Below are 17,263 nucleotides of genomic sequence, written 5' to 3' on the forward strand. Positions count from 1 at the left end.
TCCAATTTCTCCTATTATCCTTGGCAAAATAGGAAATTCCAGGCTAAAAAATCATTTTTGAGGAAAGAAAAATTATTTTTTATTTTCATGGCTCTGCGTTATAAACTTCTGTGAAGCACCTGGGGGTTTAAAGTGCTCAATATGCATCTAGATAAGTTCCTTGGGGGGTCTAGTTTCCAAAATGGGGTCACTTGTGGGGGAGCTCCAATGTTTAGGCACACAGGGGCTCTCCAAACGCGACATGGTGTCCGCTAACAATTGGAGCTAATTTTCCATTCAAAAAGTCAAATGGCGCGCCTTCCCTTCCGAGCCCTGCCGAGTGCCCAAACAGTGGTTTACCCCCACATATGAGGTATCGACGTACTCGGGAGAAATTGCCCAACAAATTTTATGATCCATTTTACCCTACTGCCCATGTGAAAATGAAAAAATTGAGGCGAAAAGAATTTTTTTGTGAAAAAAAAGTACTTTTTCATTTTTACAGATCAATTTGTGAAGCACCTGAGGGTTTAAAGTGCTCACTAGGCATCTAAATAAGTTCCTTGGGGGGTCTAGTTTCCAAAATGGGGTCACTTGTGGGGGAGCGCCAATGTTTAGGCACACAGGAGCTCTCCAAACGCGACATGGTGTCCGCTAACGATGGAAATAATTTTTCATTCAAAAAGTCAAATGGCGCTCCTTCCCTTCCGAGCCTTACCATGTGCCCAAACAGTGGTTTACCCCCACATGTGAGGTATTGGTGTACTCAGGAGAAATTGCCCAACACATTTTAGGATCCATTTTATCCTGTTGCCCATGTGAAAATGAAAAAATTGAGGCTAAAAGAATTTTTTTGTGAAAAAAAAGTACTTTTTCATTTTTACGGATTAATTTGTGAAGCACCTGGGGGTTCAAAGTGCTCACTATGCATCTAGATAAGTTCCTTGGGGCGTCTAGTTTCCAAAATGGGGTCACTTGTGGGGGAGCTCCAATTTTTAGGCACACGGGGGCTCTCCAAACGTGACATGGTGTCCGCTAAAGAGTGGAGCCAATTTTTGATTCAAAAAGTCAAATGGCGCTCCTTCCCTACCAAGCCCTGCCGTGCGCCCAAACAGTGGTTTACCCCCACATATGAGGTATCAGCGTACTCAGGACAAATTGGACAACAACTTTCGTGGTTCAGTTTCTCCTTTTACCATTGGGAAAATAAAAAAATTGTTGCTAAAAGATAATTTTTGTGACTAAAAAGTTAAATGTTCATTTTTTCCTTCCATGTTGCTTCTGCTGCTGTGAAGCACCTGAAGGGTTAATAAACTTCTTGAATGTGGTTTTGAGTACCTTGAGGGGTGCAGTTTTTAGAATGGTGTCACTTTTGGGTATTTTCAGCCATATAGACCCCTCAAACTGACTTCAAATGTGAGGTGGTCCCTAAAAAAAATGGTTTTGTAAATTTCGTTGTAAAAATGACAAATCGCTGGTCAAATTTTAACCCTTATAACTTCCTAACAAAAAAAATTTTGTTTCCAAAATTGTGCTGATGTAAAGTAAACATGTGGGAAATGTTATTTATTAACTATTTTGTGTCACATATCTCTCTGGTTTAACAGAATAAAAATTCAAAATGTGAAAATTGCGAAATTTTCAAAATTTTCGCCAAATTTCCGTTTTTATCACAAATAAACGCAGAATTTATTGACCTAAATTTACCACTAACATGAAGCCCAATATGTCACGAAAAAACAATCTCAGAACCGCTAGGATCCGTTGAAGCGTTCCTGAGTTATTACCTCATAAAGGGACACTGGTCAGAATTGCAAAAAACGGCAAGGTCTTTAAGGTCAAAATAGGCTGGGTCATGAAGGGGTTAAAGAGAATCTATCATCCGGTTTTTGCTATGTAATCTGAAGACAGCATGATGTACAGTATAAAACACAGATTCCAGCAATGCCTTCCTTATCAAGCTCTGTGGTTTTGTCTTCTTAAAATTATGGTTTTAGCACAAGGAGCTTATCATTGCTGGGAGAAAGTAGTGGGCGGCCCTCTCTTGGAAGGTTTGTTGTGGTACCATGTTCTTTCCATCTGATGATAATGGATTTGATGGTGCTCCGGGGGATCATCAGAGATTGGGATATTTTATTATAACCCTACCCTGACTTGTTCTTCTCAAGAACTTTGTTCCTGACTTGTTTGGAGATCTCCTTGGTCTTCATGGTGCTGTTTGGTTAGTGGTGCCTCTTGATTAATGGCGTTGCTGCCTCTGTGACCCTTCAGATAAGGTGTGTATATATGTATATAGTGACAGACATGTGACCCTTAGATTCCACACAGGGGGACGTCTTGTCACTAAGCATGTGACTTATGAAGATAATTGCTTGTACAAGAAATTTTTAGGGGCTTCATCTCAAACTGGGTCAATACATATGCACGTGTCAATTTTTAGTCATTTGATCCCATAAATTTAATTTACTCCTATATTTTTCTAAATTCACCAACATAGACTATTTAGTGTTGCTGCATCACACACAAATAGGATTACAAAAATATTTTAACACAAGTTGTAATGTAACAAAATAGGTAAAAAGCCAAGGGGGTGAATTTTTCCCCGCAAGCCACTGTAAGTGATACTGAAGTGAGTCAATTAGAGAGGGTGTGTATCCAGGGCCAGCTCCTGGTTTTTGAGGTCCCCGGGCAAAAGAGTCTCAGTGCCCCCCCCTTTAACACATACCACGATTCATGATGCACAGATACAGCAGAGTAATATAGGTATAGTACAATGCCAGATTTCACTTCTTACATGAGTGATAGCTAGTGTAAATTCTACAAAACCATACAGCAGAGGGGCTTTATATAAGTCAACCCCTTATATGTCAATTTTTGTAACCACCTCCCTCTTCCGCAGTTACCAGTAGGCATTTTATTGTTAGCTAAACTTGCTGAAATAAAAAACTGCATACATTGAATATGACAATTTTTTAATGGAAAACTTTTTAAAGTAAACATTACAAAGTATTAACGTAGAACATTTGTAAAAGTGCAAAATGTGTAGCATATAGCACAGCCCACGTAGTATATAGCACAGCCCACGTAGTATATAGCACAGCCCACGTAGCATATAACACAGCCCACGTAGCATATAGCACAGCTGAGCCCACCTAATATATAGCACAGCTACGCAGTATATAACACAGCTCACGTATAGGCTGCATCAACAGTAAAAAGTTGGTCACACTTGTCAAAATGGGCCCCTCCCCGTCTCGCTAGGGCCCCGAAACTTGCCCGGGTGCGCCGGGTGCTGACGCCGGCCCTGCATGTATCAGACAAAAAGCAGTGAGATAAATATTACCAAAGTAAAGGAATACTTAACAAGGAGAATCAGAGTCAAAATATGCTAAAAGAAAAATCAACGTTTTTATTAATTAATTACAATAGAAATATATATGATTACAAGTACAGATGTGAGTTAATAAATAATAATGATCTTTATTTTTATATAGCGCTAACCTATTTTGCAGCGCTTTACAGTTTTGCACATTGCGTTTCGTGTTGTCGCTTCCTCAGGGGGTGTAAACGTAAAGGATTGCTCATGATTGGGCGGCGACCCATGACCCGACTTGTGTTTTGCATATTTCTTCATCCGTTCAACCTCCAGGACTATATAAGCCTAGAGAGCAACAGCGATATCTATATGTATGTGCCCGCGATAAGGGGCACTGTACATACCGATCATGCCCCGGCTAGGCCAGCGCACGCTCCGAATAATGTGAGGGAGATTGGTGACGATGATTGACACTGAGCGTGCCCCGGTGCACGCACACTGCAGTCCTCAGTCTGAGGAGAGGCACGCACGTTTTACATGTGCCCTTCCTATAGTCAGATGCTGAGGTTGCTACTTTTATCTTTTCATATTCCCCTCTGTGATGCTTGTATTGGCATTGGTAGTATTATGTAATGGGTAGATGACTTATTCATATGCACCGAGCACTTTTCTGCTTACCTGGGCAATGCTCCTTTTTGCGAGGGCGAGGGTAACTGAGGCTAGGGGCGCATCTACACCGTTGAATTAGAAAGTGAACATATTGCACCAGTAATTTTGGTTCCCTCCAGAAAGGAGTGGAAAAAAAATCTATCTTTGTACAGTAATGTACAGATTATAAAGTCACAAATGTGTGAGGGGTCGTCTTTAAATGCCAGGTTGTGCTTTTGCCGACTGTTCACATACAGTATTTTTCCTTTGTGAGTTGTGACTGGTGTAAGGACTGTAGCCTGCACATGGGAGCGAGCGTTCTCACTGGGCTATGAATAGAAATGCTAAAAATACTAGCGCCTCCTTCTATTTCGGCTGCAGGCTAATAGATGCCCTTTTGTTATCTTGAGCATATTCCCGAATAATCGAAGGTGAATGTTTTTTTTCTTCTTTATCTAGGATGTGTTTGGCTTCTCTATATATAAAGCTCACATTAATGCTTTATTATATGTTATCTCTCGCTTTATCCAGTGTTCTTTATTTGTAGAAAAGCATGGTTCGGTCGGTCCCTAGTTTATTGCACGTTGTTACTGTGATCTGTCACGACCACTTTCCATACAAGAACAGTGACCTTAGAAATACTGACTTTTTATATGAAACCCAGAAACCGAGCTTAAATGGGCTATTTGCACTTATATTTGGTATTTTTTGATCCTTGTAGCAGGCGAAGGTTTACACCTCTATTTAAATACCGTATTTGTTAAAGTGAATGTCATCTGTATTTAAAGGGATTGCCCAATCAATATTTCTTGCAGACCTACCCCTAGAATAATCAATATCAGATCTGGGGGTGTCCGACAACTGGCCATCTCCACAATTGGCTGTTATAAGCTTTGGCAGCTGGATGTAAGCTCATTGACCAGAGCTGCACTGAAAAGCTCCGTTCACTGTGTAGCGGCCACTGCTAGTTACTGCAGAACACTACAATACCCAGGAGTGGCTGCTACACACAGTATGGAGCTATGCAGTTCATCTCCGGTCAATGAGGATGATCAGTGAACATGCCGGGTATCATCTGGACCCACACCGATTTGATGCTGAAACCATCCTAGTCTATACGTCATACCTATTGACCGGGTGGCGCTTTTATTAGTTGGATGTGAGGTATTGGTCACATTGCCGTCAAATACTCTGTTCATGCGATTAATCTGCAGATATTATAGAAGGGAAAGTGCTGCATGCATCTTGGTAGTTCTTGCCAATATCAGCAGAAACTATTACTGACCCTTACTCCAGTGATGTGTCACTTACTGGGCTGCTTGCTGTAGTTTTGCTAGAATCACTGTTTTATCAGCAGGAGATTATCACTAGAGGACTAGTAAACCTGCTGCCAGGTAGTCATGCATAATCATGAGATCTGTGTGACCCCGCTGATTGGCAGCTTTCTGCCTATGCACAGTGTACACAGAAAGCTGCCAATCAGCGGTGTGGGCCGGTTATACAGAGCTCAGCATTCAGAGAACTGCAAGATCTGAAGCAGATGAAACATGGATTTTAGCAAAATGACAGCAGGCAGCCCAGTAAGTGACATATCACTGTATTTGGGGTCTCTGTCCCTACATTATTCTGCTCTCAAATGTGGAAACCAGAACCTGTGTCAGTTTCCCTTTAAGAGACAGAATTGCCAAACAATTACTAATAATTTTAAAAAGGGAAATGGTGCAATCTGGTGATTCTCTGATCTGATTTCTCGTGTGAGTTTTGATTATATTGTGTTTTTTCTTCTATGTACGTTGAATACAGAACATGTTTGTGACCCTCTCGTTACCAGATCTTTGTTCATGCACGCACGTTGCCTTGTGACTTACTTCTTTTTCTTCTCACTTTCTAGTTCGGCAACACCTGCTACTGCAACTCTGTTCTACAAGCACTTTATTTTTGTCGCCCGTTTCGGGAAAAAGTTCTGGCATACAAGGTCCAGCCACGGAAGAAGGAAAGCTTACTCACATGCCTGGCAGACCTGTTCAACAGCATTGCCACGCAAAAGAAGAAAGTGGGGGTTATACCGCCCAAGAAATTCATCTCCAGGCTGAGGAAAGAGAATGGTAGGTTGATAAAGCTTCCCTGAAAGCATGCGGTAATGGAAGGCGAAGGGTGTGTCACTAATCCCCAAATGTCGTTCACAAACTCAGAGTATGGAAAAGTACGCAAAAGTTCAGAAAAAGTTGTCTGATCACTGGGACCCTCGCCGATCACCTGAACTAGACGGTGAAGACGGACATCCAGAGTGCATCCCATGGCTTCTGATAGAGGATGGATCCTTTTTTGTTTTTGCAGCATCAAGTTTCGACTTCGGTTATTAGATTTATCCTATAATTATTTCAGATGCCCCTAAAAGGTTATAAGATATCTAAGGCATAAAACCCTTATCTTATCATATAGGGAGCATTGTGCCTCTTCCTCTTCAGCTCTCCTTGTGTGTTTTTGAGATCCATAAAAAAGTATATTGGTATATGTCTGACGCTGCACTGCTGGGAAACTGCAGAAATTGGCAAATTTCCCTGCGGAAAAATTCTTCTCCAAATTTTAATTTTGTCAACACATTAGCCCCAATTCATCAAAGCTTTCACCCCAGAAAATTGGCGTTAAGTCTTGAAAAGTCTCAATGTCACGCCAACTTATACCTGCTCCTAAAAAGTGTGAGGCGGGGAATAACGGGTCATGGTGACCCACGCTTGTCAAATTGATGTCCCTGGAGTAAAACTTGTGGCATGGCGCACATAAAGGCTACTTCGAGCCTTGCCAGATTCATTACGGGGTGGCTACCTTTTGATGAATCAGGCTCCTTGCACTCCACCCCACCCCTTCATCAAGATCAGTGTGAAGTTCAGCTTTGCAGACCCCCAGCCAGTCCATGCATTGCAGTCCGTATCCGGACCACGATAAAGGGTGTCAAAGTGAAACTTTTTTCCACTTTTATTAGTTTTGGAAAGTAAAATTGTACTCATCGACCTCTTGACAATTGTGATCCATTTTTATGACTCCCTTTTCTACCATATTTCCATAGGCTTTTAAAGAAGGAATGGGAGAATCAATTTGCAGGACTCCGGTCCATTGGCCAGGTTATATAATCTGCGACCGCTGGGTGGGAAGCCTGTGAATGTCCTCTCCTCCTGGCATGCCCTCCTCTTCTTTGACATTGGTCCCGCCGGGCGCATCATAAAAAGAGCCCGGAGTCCTGCAAACTGACTCTCCCATCCCTACTAATCACCTGTTAAAACCCACACCCCTCCATTGCCCAGGGGGATATTTCACGGGCGAGAGTTTGTGTTTTTATTTTATAATGTTTCCTGCAGTCAGTTTACAGGGAACGTGTTAGCAGGTCTATGCATCCTAATCTGCAGGCAGCACAAAATGGGGTCAGAAACCTGATTTTTAGCACTGGATCACATACTGGGCTGCTTGCTGTAGTTTTGGGATAGCAGGAGCTAATAACTGAGAGGACTGACTGGCCAAGCCGCAAATAACAGTAATTGATCAAAACTACAGCTAGCAGTCCAATAAGTGATATATTGCTGGCATTAGGGTCTTTTCCCCCTACATTATGCTGCTCTCAGATGGGGTAAAAAAAGCCTGGTGACAGATTCCCTTTTATATAAATCTGAAACAACCCTTTAACCTCTCCCTTTCCATGTAGTACTAGGTAACATCCGCATTCCCCTGCACTGTACTATATACCATACTCGCTTTTGGGCAGTTAACCTTCTCTGTAGTCTTTCTGGGTGTTAGTCTTCAGAGTATATAGGAATCACAGGCCGTTCTCCTGAGATTTCTGTCTGAAGAATACAAAGATTATAGAATAACTGCACTTTTACAAAACATTTGACATGTCAGAGACTTTTCTGAAGTTTTGATCAGTGGAGGTCCGGGAGCTGAGCCCCTCGCCATCACTAACACAAAGGGCGCTAAGCTGAGCGCTTGTAGACTTGGCACTGAGCCTGTCTTCTGTAAATCTTGGACTGAGCCTTCTGCCCCTGTGCAGAAGTGATTAGTAGGGGTGCCAAAGTGATCAGAACCTTAGACACTTATGTATGGCATCACTTTTTCATCAGCATGGGACCAGCTGCTGATGGCCTTGAGAAATATGTGACAAAGTGCCGATTGAAGGTTTTCCTGCACAGTTGTGCTCCTGTGCAGGGATCTGCAGCAGAGTCACAATTTACTTGAATCTGCTCTTTAACCCCTTAGTGACCGAGCCAAATTTTTGAAATCTGACCAGTGTCACTTTATGTGGTAATAACTCTGCAACGCTTCAACAAATCCCAGTGATTTTGAGATTGTTTTTTCGTGACACATTATACTTTATGATAGTGGTAAATTTAGTTCAACATTTTTTGTGTTTATTTATAAAAAATATAAAAAATTTGAGAAAAATGTTAAAAAATTAGCAATTTTCTAAATTTGAATGATTATCCCTTTAATCCAGATAGTCATACAACAGCAAACCATTAATAAATAACATTTCCCACATGTCGGCTTTACATCAGCACCATTTGTAAAATGTTATTTTATTTTGTTACCATTTTAGGAGGTTTAAAAATGTAGCAGCAATTTTTCATTTTTTCAAAGAAATTTACCACATTTTTTTTTTTAGGGACTTATCCATGTTTGAAGTGACTTTAGGGGTCCCATATATTGGGAAACCCCCAAACGTGATACCATTTTAAAAACAGCACCCCCTAACATATTGAAAACTGCTGTCAGGTAGTTTATTAACCCTTCAGGTGCTTTACAGGAATTAATGCAAAGTGGCATGACAGAAATGAAAATGTGTATTTTTACCACCTAAATGTTGCTAACTTCTAAACAGATTACTATAGCCGTCAGACTCTAAGGCCACTATTTGGTCATGAATTGCCATCGCAAACATCAGGACAACAAAATCATGATCTGAGGGCACCAATTGGGATAAAGAAGAAGCCCCCACACTCTGTTAACCATTTGTAATGATGTAGTCACTATTGACAGCAGCATCTAAGGGGTTAAACAGATTTAGAAGGTGCAAATACTGATCGTGGCTGATACAGCAAGTTGTCAGCTATAGTGTACAACCAACAGATGCTGGATTGTCATCTGTATGGGGAGGCTATTCTCTTATATCTCAGGTCAGTTAAAAGACGTATTGGCGGTCATTAAGGGGTTAAAGGGACTCTGTCACCTGAATTTGGAGGGAACAATTTTCAGCCATATGGGCGGGGTTTTCGGGTGTTTGATTCACCCTTTCCTTACCCGCTGGCTGCAATATTGGATTGAAGTTCATTCTCTGTCCTCCATAGTACACGCCTGCGCTGTGCAAGATTGCCTTGTGCAGGCATGTACTACGGAGGACAGAGAATGCACTTCAATCCAATATTGCAGCCAGCATGCAGCCATCGGGTAAGGAAAGGGTGAATCAAACACCCGAAAACCCCGCCCCTATGGCTGAAAATTGTTCCCTCCAAATTCAGGTGACAGAGTCCCTTTAATCCTGTTGTTATAGGCATCTAATATATGTGTTGAGACCACTCCTAAATAGCCACACAATAATGCAGTATGTCAGTTCAGCAATTTTCAAATTCATGACAATGTGGCCGTAGGGTTAGCACTAGGAACATCACATTATCCAGATGGACCCCAATGACTATTATGGGGTCTGTTTTTTTTTCCATTGGAATGGTAGTAATTTTAAGACTAGCACAGCATGCTGCAATCTGTCTACCAGTAAGGATGCTGGAACGTGCCTCCTAGTAGGAGTTCTCTCCCGGGTGATCTTGGCCTCACTTGGTTCAGATCTCATTGACTTGAGGGATGTGTGTCTGAGAGACACAAGTTTGTCTCACAACATCAGTGACATTGCCATCTAGTGGATTAGTGTGCTGGCCGTAAAATCCCTAGTATTTGATCTGAGATCACTTTACATTTTACAAACTGGAAAGGGGAAGACGGGGATTTATAATGATCTTTGAATAATGTGGGGCCTGTTGAAGAGCATTTTTTTTCTGCAGTCTTTTATTTTCTTCCCTTATTGATCTACTTTTTGCCAATAAAGCCTGTATGAGCCTATAGGGCCGTTCAGCCCCTGTCAGCTGTGGTATACACGGTTCAGTAGGGTGGCATGGTAGGTCAGTGGATGGCATGCTTTGGGTCCCAGGTTCAGAGCCGACCACGGACAATATCTGCATGAGGTTTCAATGTTCCCCATGTGTATGCGTCGATTTAGTCTCAGACCCCAAACCTATTCTGAGAGATTAGTTTCCTGTCAAATTGACCTGTGTTTGTGTGTGAAATAAGGACTTCACATTGTCCTCCGCGTGCTGCTGGTCTGGTGTGAATGGTGCCCAATCTGCACAAGTCTATGAAATGTCAGTGCTCTAGAAGTGCAAATTCATACATGTGATCACTTATGATGGAAATGGACGTCTGAATTAGGGGGGAGCTCGCTGCATAGCGCCCAGTGAAGTCAGGGCTACTTGTCTAAAAATCTTCCCTTAGTGGTGACTTGTCCCACTGTGCTACCACGTGAGAGGAAAGGAGTGGAAACTGGTAGTGTATGTGGCAGCGGAGACATTAACACTACTAGATTTCTTGTGAAAAGCCATCAATGTTAGGTTAAAGGGGGTCTGATTCCTGGCTCTTCGGTAGGATCTCCCCGCTTGTGCAAACCCTTCATGTACCCTTCATTGTATAGATCCGATTTCAGGCTGGTTTGTACTTGGATACATCGTACTTTTTGTAGCAGATTTACCGTATTTTTCAGACTATAAGACGCACTGGACTATAAGACGCACCCAGGTTTTAGAGGTGGAAAATAGGGAAAAATATATTTGAAGCAACAAAAAAAAAAAAGGTGGTAAAATTGAGTAACATACTATTATATGTGGTGTTATTATATATAATAGTATGTTATATTGGAAGCTACCGGTAGAAGATGGTGCTGCGGGACCTGTGTGGTGTCTGTAATGTACTATATGAAGACGCTGGAGTGTGAGTATAACAATGGGAGAACAGGGCTTATATTTAAAGCACCACTCCAGAACTGAAAAATAACACTGGAATGCTGCTTTAAGATCACATTGGGAGAACTATAACTCCCAGCATGTCCTGCAGATCCTGTGGCATTCTGGGAGTTATAGTTCACCACAGGAGTGGCAGAGTGCTTTATTGTGTGTTGTAAAGACTGACCTTTTAATTGTGGCAGCCAGCCACACTGTGGTGAGGTAAAGAGCTGGAGCATCCCATGACTGCACACACAGAGCCCTCCCTGCCTTTCCACAGCACAGGTCATAAGAGGAAACCAGCAGATTCTAGTGGGAAGTCTGAAGGACCTGTGAAGACATCAGAAGAGGGAGGGCTCTGTGCTGTCATGTGTTGCTCCAGCCTGCCCACTTCATGAAATCACACAGGTCCTTATGCCTCAGCATCCAGCACAGCCCAGGCAGGTATGCAGCGATCTCTCCTCTGGCCCCTGCTGCTGCCCCCTCCTCCGCTGGACACAGATCTTCCTAGCTGCTGCAGGAATCCAGCGCTGGGGAAACCATGTGTGTTTCAGTGAAGGACTATTCATGTGCTGCTCACTGCTCAGCTGACAGGTGGGCGGGGAAGCTGCTAATGAATATTCACTGCACTTTAATCATCGGGACCATGTGGTTTCCCCAGCCCTGGATTCCAGGCAGCTGGGACATTTTTCTGCCTCCTGCAAGTGGAATCACAGTGCGATCCCACTAGCCGCTGCCCCCCCCTCTCCCCACATGCTACATTCCGACCATAAGACGCACCCACACTTTCCTCCCAAATTTGCAGGGAAAAAAGTGCGTCTTATGGTCGGAAAGATATTGCTGCTTTGTCACATTTCTTAAATATGGCAAAGGTAAGAATGTGTTACAATCAGGGCAGTGGAGTTGGTAAGCCAAACCTCTGACTCCTCAATTTCCCTGACTCCGACCCCACAGCAGTGGTCACTACTGAGCATGTGCATAAAGTAAAGCACAGATTCATCTCATCTACGACTCCACAGCACTGGTCACTACTGAGCATGTACATAATGTGCAGCACAGATTCATCTCATCTACGACTCCACAGCACTGGTCACTACTGAGCATGTACATAAAGTGCAGCACAGATTCATCTCCACCAAAAGCCAAGATCCTTAGATCAGGAACAGAACAGACATTTATAGGACAGTTCATAACGTTTCCAAATTATTCTGAAAACATTCACAGCACATCCGGGATTATACTACTGTACCCAATTTACTATATATTTCAGGAGTCGGAGTCTGTCCATTTTATACCGATTCCACCAAAATGGACACAGACTCCCCTGCCCTTGTTATAAGGACTAGCCATAGTAATATCTGAATTTATAGGTGTCTTTAAACTGGGGGGTGGTCACTATGATTTCTACTCGCTCTGAAAACATGATCTGAATGTCTTCTGTTTTGCAGAACTGTTTGACAACTACATGCAGCAGGATGCCCACGAGTTCCTGAACTACCTTCTCAACACTATCGCCGACCTGCTGCAGGAAGAAAAGAAGCAGGAGAACCAGAACGGCAAGCTGCAGAATGGGAGCTTAGAGCTGCAGGAGCCAGATAAGCCCGACCTCACCTGGGTTCATGAGATCTTCCAGGGGACTTTAACCAATGAAACCAGATGTCTTAACTGTGAAACTGTGAGTTATGTCTACTACACCAAGCACTTGGTCTAAAAACACAATAGTGTAATACCGCAAGAGAATTGAGAGAGTAATGGTAGTGCTCGTCTAGGGTGGTAGTGTATGGCCACAGCTCTAATTAGAGCCGTAATATCCGTGACTTCACCCCATGGATGGAGGGAAAATTCTTCCAGATGGCAAATCACTTTAGTGAGAATATGAGTGTATATATGAGTATATATGAGTGGGCTGCGCTTTCATAAATGAAGAATCCCCTATGGTATAAAATAAAGGCATTTGTCCACCCACGCGTTTCGACGCTGTACTGGCGCCTTTTTCAATATCCTGGAAACTCGTGGGTGAACAAATACCTTTATTTTATACCTTCGGGGAGTCTTCATTTATGCAAGCGCAGTCCAGATAGCGTGACCTCTCCACTAGCTCCTAATGCTCTCTGTGTAATCATGTAGTCATCTCTTATCATCCTCATGGAGAGCAGCTCACTGAATGCTCATTTTCCCAGTAGACTCGCTAAATAAAGCATTGCCGAGCTCCCACTGAGATCAGTGGGTGTCTGTTATCTTCAGTGACTAACCACAATCCCTCAAAGCAGGAGCCCCCCCCTGCCCTGCAGCTCATTACTCTCGTTCATAGATGATCAAACCAGGGGACAAGCCTGTGTTATTTCATAAGGAACCTGTCACATCTTCCAGAGCAGGGGCAGCTGAGCACACGGATATCTGGAATTGATTTATGTACACCCCAGCTCACTGAGGAGTCCGGTGGGCGGGGGGCATCATCTTTTCCTCTATGCTCCATACAGGTGTGGCTGTCAATCACTGCATGGGACCGACCACTAGACACACAAATCCAGAGTTGGCACTCCCTGAAATCCAAAAAGTATCACTGTCTTTAGCTTCCCTGTACCAAACCAAAAGGAAAGAAAAATCCGCACTGAACAGCTGCTGAAACACTGGTGTAGGGTATACAAAGCTTGCTATGCGTTAAACAAGCCAGTTCATAGGATTCGGGTGCTCGTTGAAAAAAGTCCAACACGATATGCAAAAACAAAAAGCAAAAAAAAAGCACTCACCATCCAAATGAATTCTTAGTCTCTATTGTGGCATTAAAATAACAGCCCGTAGAAGCGCGTCAGCGCGAAACGGCCGTAGTCTCCTGAAACTACTGTTCTCCCTGTGGGACCCTGCTATTATTTTAATGCCACAATAAAGACTAAGAATTAATTTGGATGGTGAGTGCTCTTTTTTTGCATTTAGCTTCCCTGTGTTTGCACCATGCTGCCCACAGATACTTGGGTTCTGCGGATATTGAGATGCCATCCTATGCAATCCCGCTTCATTAGCACTCAATGTGAATAGTCTTTCTCCAGAATTTTCTGATTCCATTCAAATGGATGAATGCTATCCTGAAACATTTTTATTTTTATGATCCTGAAAGAGATCCAAAAACGTAAATGGCTACTTGACAAGTCAACAGATCCTAAGATGTATAGCCATGCCGAGTATGTAAAATTTTGGAGTCAATTGTAAAAATGTCAGCGGTGAGTAATCGCATACAGATCTGGCCTAACCACTTCGCTTTTGGCAGAGAAGGATCAGTCCGTTTCCGTGTAAATGCCCAATTCTTTTCTTCCCCGGCACCACAGGTATCTGACAGCACCTGTCCACCTGTTCACACATAGGGCAGTGTTCATAAGTCTGGGGGATTCCTCAGAGACCGCTATTGGCACCTGTAGGTCTGTCTGACGAATGATAAATCCAATGCAGCTGAAATGAATAATTAGAAGCAAATTCTGCACCATTTTTCACAGTGATTTTTACGGTACCAGTCTACATGTCGCCCCTTGTTAGCCGGTAGGCAGGATGACGTGCAGTAAGACGGATGCAAAAAATAAAAGAGAGCCTAACATCTGTAGGAAAATGTAGTACTGCGCTAAACCTCCAGAAGTCATTCACCCTCTTTATATGATCAGCTATGACATTTATGATTACCCCTCTGAAGCGGGGAGGAGTAAATGGCATTTTATTTTTGGTTCTTGCAGGTCACAGTAACCTGTAGTTACCATCTGTTCCAAATGGCAATATTAATCATCAAGCCTCCAAGAAATCCCGGGCTTGTGTCACTGTGTACATCTAGCAGTTTCTAAGGCACTTAGCAACTTCTACGGCATTTTTACAAGACATCATTATTTGGGCACAATAATTATCGTTAGAAGAGATCAGTGTTTTTTTTCTCATATAAAAAACCCTCTGCATTCTTACTGTACTGGCATTTTGGTTAGCCGCAACTATTTACTGGCAAGAATGGAGTAAAATAGCCCACTTAAAGAGGTAAAAGCAAAGTAATTTTATTAAACCAAATATATAGAAGGCACCAAAAAAACAACATTATGAAGACCATATCATTGACAGAGTTAAAAAAAAACAAAAACAAGGAAACAGGTGCAGCAAAAAATCACGTGCAAACCCACAGATACAGTATAGTAAAGACAAGTAATAAGACATGTGAATACAACTAAAGTGACAGTGCTTCAAGTTTTATCCAAAAAAAGTAAACCATGAAACGCATGCAACCATGTCAGCACAAGTGCCCAAACTATAATATCTTGTGTCATGACCGATAAACATTCTAATGCTGACATGGCAGCCTAAGGATTACAAATAATAAATGTTCTTACCCATGGCTGTCCTGCAAGTCACACGTGCAACCCCGACGCGCGTTTCGCCTGGGCTTCGTCGGGGGGGTCTGTCCTAAAGATTTTGTATTATATTTACTGGTCTTTCTCTGTTAATTTTTCTCCTCCCGTCATTTTTTTGGGCTCTCTAATATTTACCATTCCCATGCATGTCTATGTACCTTGCGATATACCCACTAATATGTGGACTGGAGCTGTGAGATGGTGAGCACAGAAATCTGGTTCTTCCGCTACCAGCAGAGTGGTGGGCCGCTATAAAGATGGCCCAATAAGCTTTTAACACCCCTACATGATCAGCTACACCAGGGAGATGTAGTGCTATGTAGTAGTCACTCCGATTAATGGCTGTCAATGTAATAGGTGATGCATAGTTGCTGCCTACTTTGGCTTAAAAATGTGTTCATTCCTTTTTCTTCAGTAGATGCATCTACAAATACTAAGTATAGGGATACATGTGAAGTAATATGCCCCCGTGTTCACCCTTATTTTAACACTCGTATAACTCTTGAAATTGAGATGCTGATGAGCTTCCATGTCATAAGGTTTACGTGCTTTATGTCTATCTGTCTATCAAGGTTAGTAGCAAAGATGAAGATTTCTTGGATCTCTCAGTGGATGTGGAACAAAATACTTCCATTACACACTGTTTAAGGTGAGCCATAGTCACAAGCCATAAAGATTGTAGTGGGGGTGTTGTATTTGTCCCCTCATTTGCCTAATTTTACAAGGTTCAGTTTTGCATTATAAAACGTGCTTTTGGCCAACTTATATAGAATATCTGGACCTCTGAAAGAGGTTTTCACACCAACAAAGTACATTTTAATGAATAGATCTTGGAATACTAATAGCTTCTACAATTGGATGTCTTAGAAAAAAATGCTCCTGTGCTGAGATAATCTTATAAATGTGCCCCTACTGTGTAATGGCGGTGTCTGACCGTGCAGGAACATGGTCTGATCATAACACATCGCCTGGGCAGGGGAGGAAGCAAAAGAGTATACAGACAGGACAGCAATGGATGACAGCTGATTCTTTTTGTGAGGTAAAACATGTTTAAGAACAGGCAGAGAAATGTTTTTTGAGCTTTTAGATTTAGCTTCCTCGGTTCTGCTGCTTTGCTGACTTCGCCCACAGCAGGCTCTGTATATACAATGTCCATAGACAGTGAGGGGCTTATCACAGGAGGGGGCGTGTCGGACTAGGGGCGCTGCTGTGCCCCAGCAATGATAAACTCCTGGTGCTAAAACAATCATTGTAAGCAAACAAAATAAGAGGCTCGCTGAAATTTGCGTTTTAATCCCTCATGCTGTCTTCAGATTACATAGCAAAAACCTGCTGACAGATTTCCTCTAAGAGCTGCTCTCCACTTCATGAATTAGGCGCCTGTTACAAATGACGTGTGCCTCCACAGGAGCTGTTAGGCTACGTTCACATTAGCGTTTTGCAGGGCTGCGTCTGGCGCAGCCGCGGCGACTCATGCGCCCCTATATTTAACATGGGGGCGCATGGACATGCGTTGTATTGCATTTTGTGACGCATGTGCCTTTTTTGGCGCACGCGTCAGGGCGCAGAGGACACAGCAAGTTGCATTTTTTTTGCGTCCAAAATCATGCCAAAAAAGGACGCATGCGTCACAAAACAATGTGTTTTGCATGCGTTTTTGTTTGCGTTGTGCGTTGCGTCGCCGACGCAGCACCGCACAACGCAAATGTGAACGTAGCCTTACTCAGATTAGGAACTAGACTAACTTTTCTACTGTTAACTATGCTACATTTTTCATTAATTTGATGACCGTGCTTTCCCTTGCCCTAACCCAACCCTGCCCATTTTGGCACAGCTTGCCAAAACTGGCATGAATATGCTAAAAGTTGTAACAGATTTGTTAGTATTTTTTTATTTTTGGAAGATGTCTC

The 17,263-nt window shown here is 42.7% G+C and overlaps 1 protein-coding gene across 1 annotated transcript in view; it reads left to right on the forward strand.

The window, feature by feature from the left end:
- LOC138662085 (ubiquitin carboxyl-terminal hydrolase 12-like) overlaps positions 1–17,263 on the forward strand; it is a 95,166-nt gene that overhangs the window by 71,361 nt on the left and 6,542 nt on the right. Inside the window, exons 3-5 of the mRNA XM_069747224.1 lie at positions 5,835–6,048; positions 12,426–12,652; positions 15,926–16,002. Coding sequence (XP_069603325.1) covers positions 5,835–6,048; positions 12,426–12,652; positions 15,926–16,002 — 518 coding nt within the window. The remainder of the gene's footprint in view (positions 1–5,834; positions 6,049–12,425; positions 12,653–15,925; positions 16,003–17,263) is intronic.

This window comes from Ranitomeya imitator, chromosome 2 (assembly GCF_032444005.1).
Source record: "Ranitomeya imitator isolate aRanImi1 chromosome 2, aRanImi1.pri, whole genome shotgun sequence".
In the NCBI taxonomy this organism is placed as follows: Eukaryota; Metazoa; Chordata; class Amphibia; order Anura; family Dendrobatidae; genus Ranitomeya; species Ranitomeya imitator.